This window comes from Penaeus monodon, chromosome 25, assembly GCF_015228065.2.
Source record: "Penaeus monodon isolate SGIC_2016 chromosome 25, NSTDA_Pmon_1, whole genome shotgun sequence".
Lineage (NCBI taxonomy): Eukaryota > Metazoa > Arthropoda > Malacostraca > Decapoda > Penaeidae > Penaeus > Penaeus monodon.
Genome location: NC_051410.1, coordinates 35,865,545 through 35,868,009, shown reverse-complemented (window position 1 = coordinate 35,868,009; position 2,465 = coordinate 35,865,545). Strand labels below are relative to the sequence as shown.

The following is a 2,465-nucleotide window of genomic DNA, read 5'->3' as shown; positions in this document are numbered from 1 at the left end:
GGATTCCTCTGAGTATGTGCCCACTACCGCCCGTTGATCAAGGACTCTGATGTGACGGCATTGGCCTTCGGCAAACGACATGACCATCATTTGCCTCTGCTCATTTCAATTAGGAGATTTCGAAGAACATGTCTTGTTTCTTTAATTATGGTCAACTCAAACACCTCTTTGAGAGCGCACGTCGACTCATGGAAATATAGTCGGTTGGTCCTTAAGATAACAAGTATATTCTCCTCATTTTCCCTCTTTTGAAATTTTCTATAGTTTCACGCTTTTAAGGATGTTAAAGTGACTGTTGCTTTATGAAACATTGTTCTATCGATTTTTATCGCTTCGGAGGTTATAAAACAGCTTTTGTTTTATTATTAATATTTTGGAAATGCGTAATTACATTAAGGATAAGTGATGATTTAAATGAAAAGAAACGTACATACGCATCTTGAAAGGAAAAGAATGTTAACATATATAAATGATGAAGCTTTAGTTATACTGATTTATTCATTACATCTTAATGCTTTACTTTTTTCTTGGTTTATTAATTGCATTTTAATATTTTGCTCCACATTTACTTTGATTTTGTTCATTCGTTTTGTCAGTTAAGTGTTTCTACAGTGATTGTCTTTGAAAGATCTCACTGGTGTATGCTTTGGCTACATTTTGTGTGTGACTATACAGATAAAGTTATGGCTGCGTGCAATCATGCGAATAATTAGATGCACAGATATACGTGCACACATACACACCAAGCTTAAAACAAGAAAACTAAGAAAAAACATATGAAGTAAGCAAAGTATGAGTAGCATATAGATTCTGAGATGCAGCATTCAGGAATATGGCATAATCTATCTTCTGGCCGAAGACAACTTCATGGCTTCCTCTCTGCCTGACAATAAACAAATAATAAATGGACGAAAGTTCTTGCAACGATGCACAAGAATAGCCATGTGACGTCAGCAGCTTCATAAGACCAACTGCAATATCATATATAAAGTGCAACGAAGCTGCATTCCTTGTCAGTTGTCAGTGCATCAGCATTAAGATCCAGTGCACAATAGACTCTCCTCTCTTTCAATATGAAGTAAGTTTCATACACATCATATTAGTGCTTTTTTCTGGCAAAGACTCAGCATTTTCTACCAGGTAGTATTTCCTAATCCCTAACACAGGTAGATTTAGCATATCATTGTATGGTCATTACACATCATCTCGTTCCTAGGGTGACACTCATCATGATCCTGACGGCCGTCGCTGGCCTCTCCTCTGCCTACTCCCTCGGCGATGTCTACGAGAAGCTCCAGCGTGTTGAAAGGTGAGTTTGCGTGAAGATGAACTTTGAGAGTGCAAGGCATGCAATCAGATTCAGCTGGATTGATTGTCATAAGTAGGAGCAATATAAGATTACATTTTTGTATTTTATGCTAAAACTAACCTCTTTCTTTTGACAATGGATAGGAATAGAGAGAAAATTAGTTCTATTATAAAAGAGTGATCATCTTCTTGTTCCCTCAGAGATATCAGCGCCGGGAGCACCGGGATGAGCGGGAGCATGTCCTTGGAGAAAATTGAGAAAAGGTTAGATATTGCATTTTCTAAAATTATTATTAGATACCTCTAGTACTAATATAAAGGATTCATAAAAGCCTAATGTAATGGATCTTCCCTCGGCGATGTCTACATGAAGCTTCACCGTGGTGACAGGTGAGCTTATATGCAGGATGAACTATAAGGACAAAGTTCATTGAGATTTTAAGGTTAGCAGTCACATTGAGCTGGATAAAGTGATATCCAAATGTTCTCAGTGTTATAATTAGGAGGAGGACTCTAAATACAGAACTATATTCCAACATATTATTCCAAGATCATCCTTCTCTATAGCATAAGCTGGTAAAGAAAAGACAGAAAATGGGATTTATTATGCGAAGATCTTTAGGATGTCCGATTAACTATTATACTTCCTACCTGTTAATATCTCTCTTTTGTTTTGCCAGAGACATCAGCGGGGGGAGCGGAAGCATGTCCGTAGAAAGAATAGAGAAAAGGTTAGATATTACACGAGTTTTTCTGTTTTACTTTTGTAATTAAATGCCTTCGTTTCTAGCATGAACATTTATCTAAAGCTTACAGTAACAAATCTTGCAAAATATCAGTATCAACACGATGTGCTTCCAACCTATCCTCAGAGACATCAGTGGAGGAAGCAGTTCCTTGGAAAGCAGGGAGAGACGGTAAGTGAGAGACAATGATCTCGTCCCATACAATTGCCTATATACACATACCTATAACTGGAATTCAATCCAAATATATCAAACACTGTAAACGTTTTAACATTTCCCTTCAGTGATGCATTCGCTGTCTCTCACGACCTCGATCTGAGGCGCCTCAAGAGGTGAGTCGACGCCAGACATTGAGGAATGTGTGTTGGTGAACACAAGTTATTTTTAAAAAAGTATTTTTAAGTATGAAAC

General features: G+C 37.5%; 1 protein-coding gene across 1 annotated transcript in view; it reads left to right on the top strand.

Annotated features, from left to right (window-relative positions):
- LOC119589379 overlaps nucleotides 1-2,465 on the top strand; it is a 46,966-nt gene that overhangs the window by 26,878 nt on the left and 17,623 nt on the right. Inside the window, exon 10 of the mRNA XM_037937996.1 lies at nucleotides 1,989-2,039. Within this exon, the coding sequence (XP_037793924.1) occupies nucleotides 1,989-2,039 (51 nt within the window). The remainder of the gene's footprint in view (nucleotides 1-1,988; nucleotides 2,040-2,465) is intronic.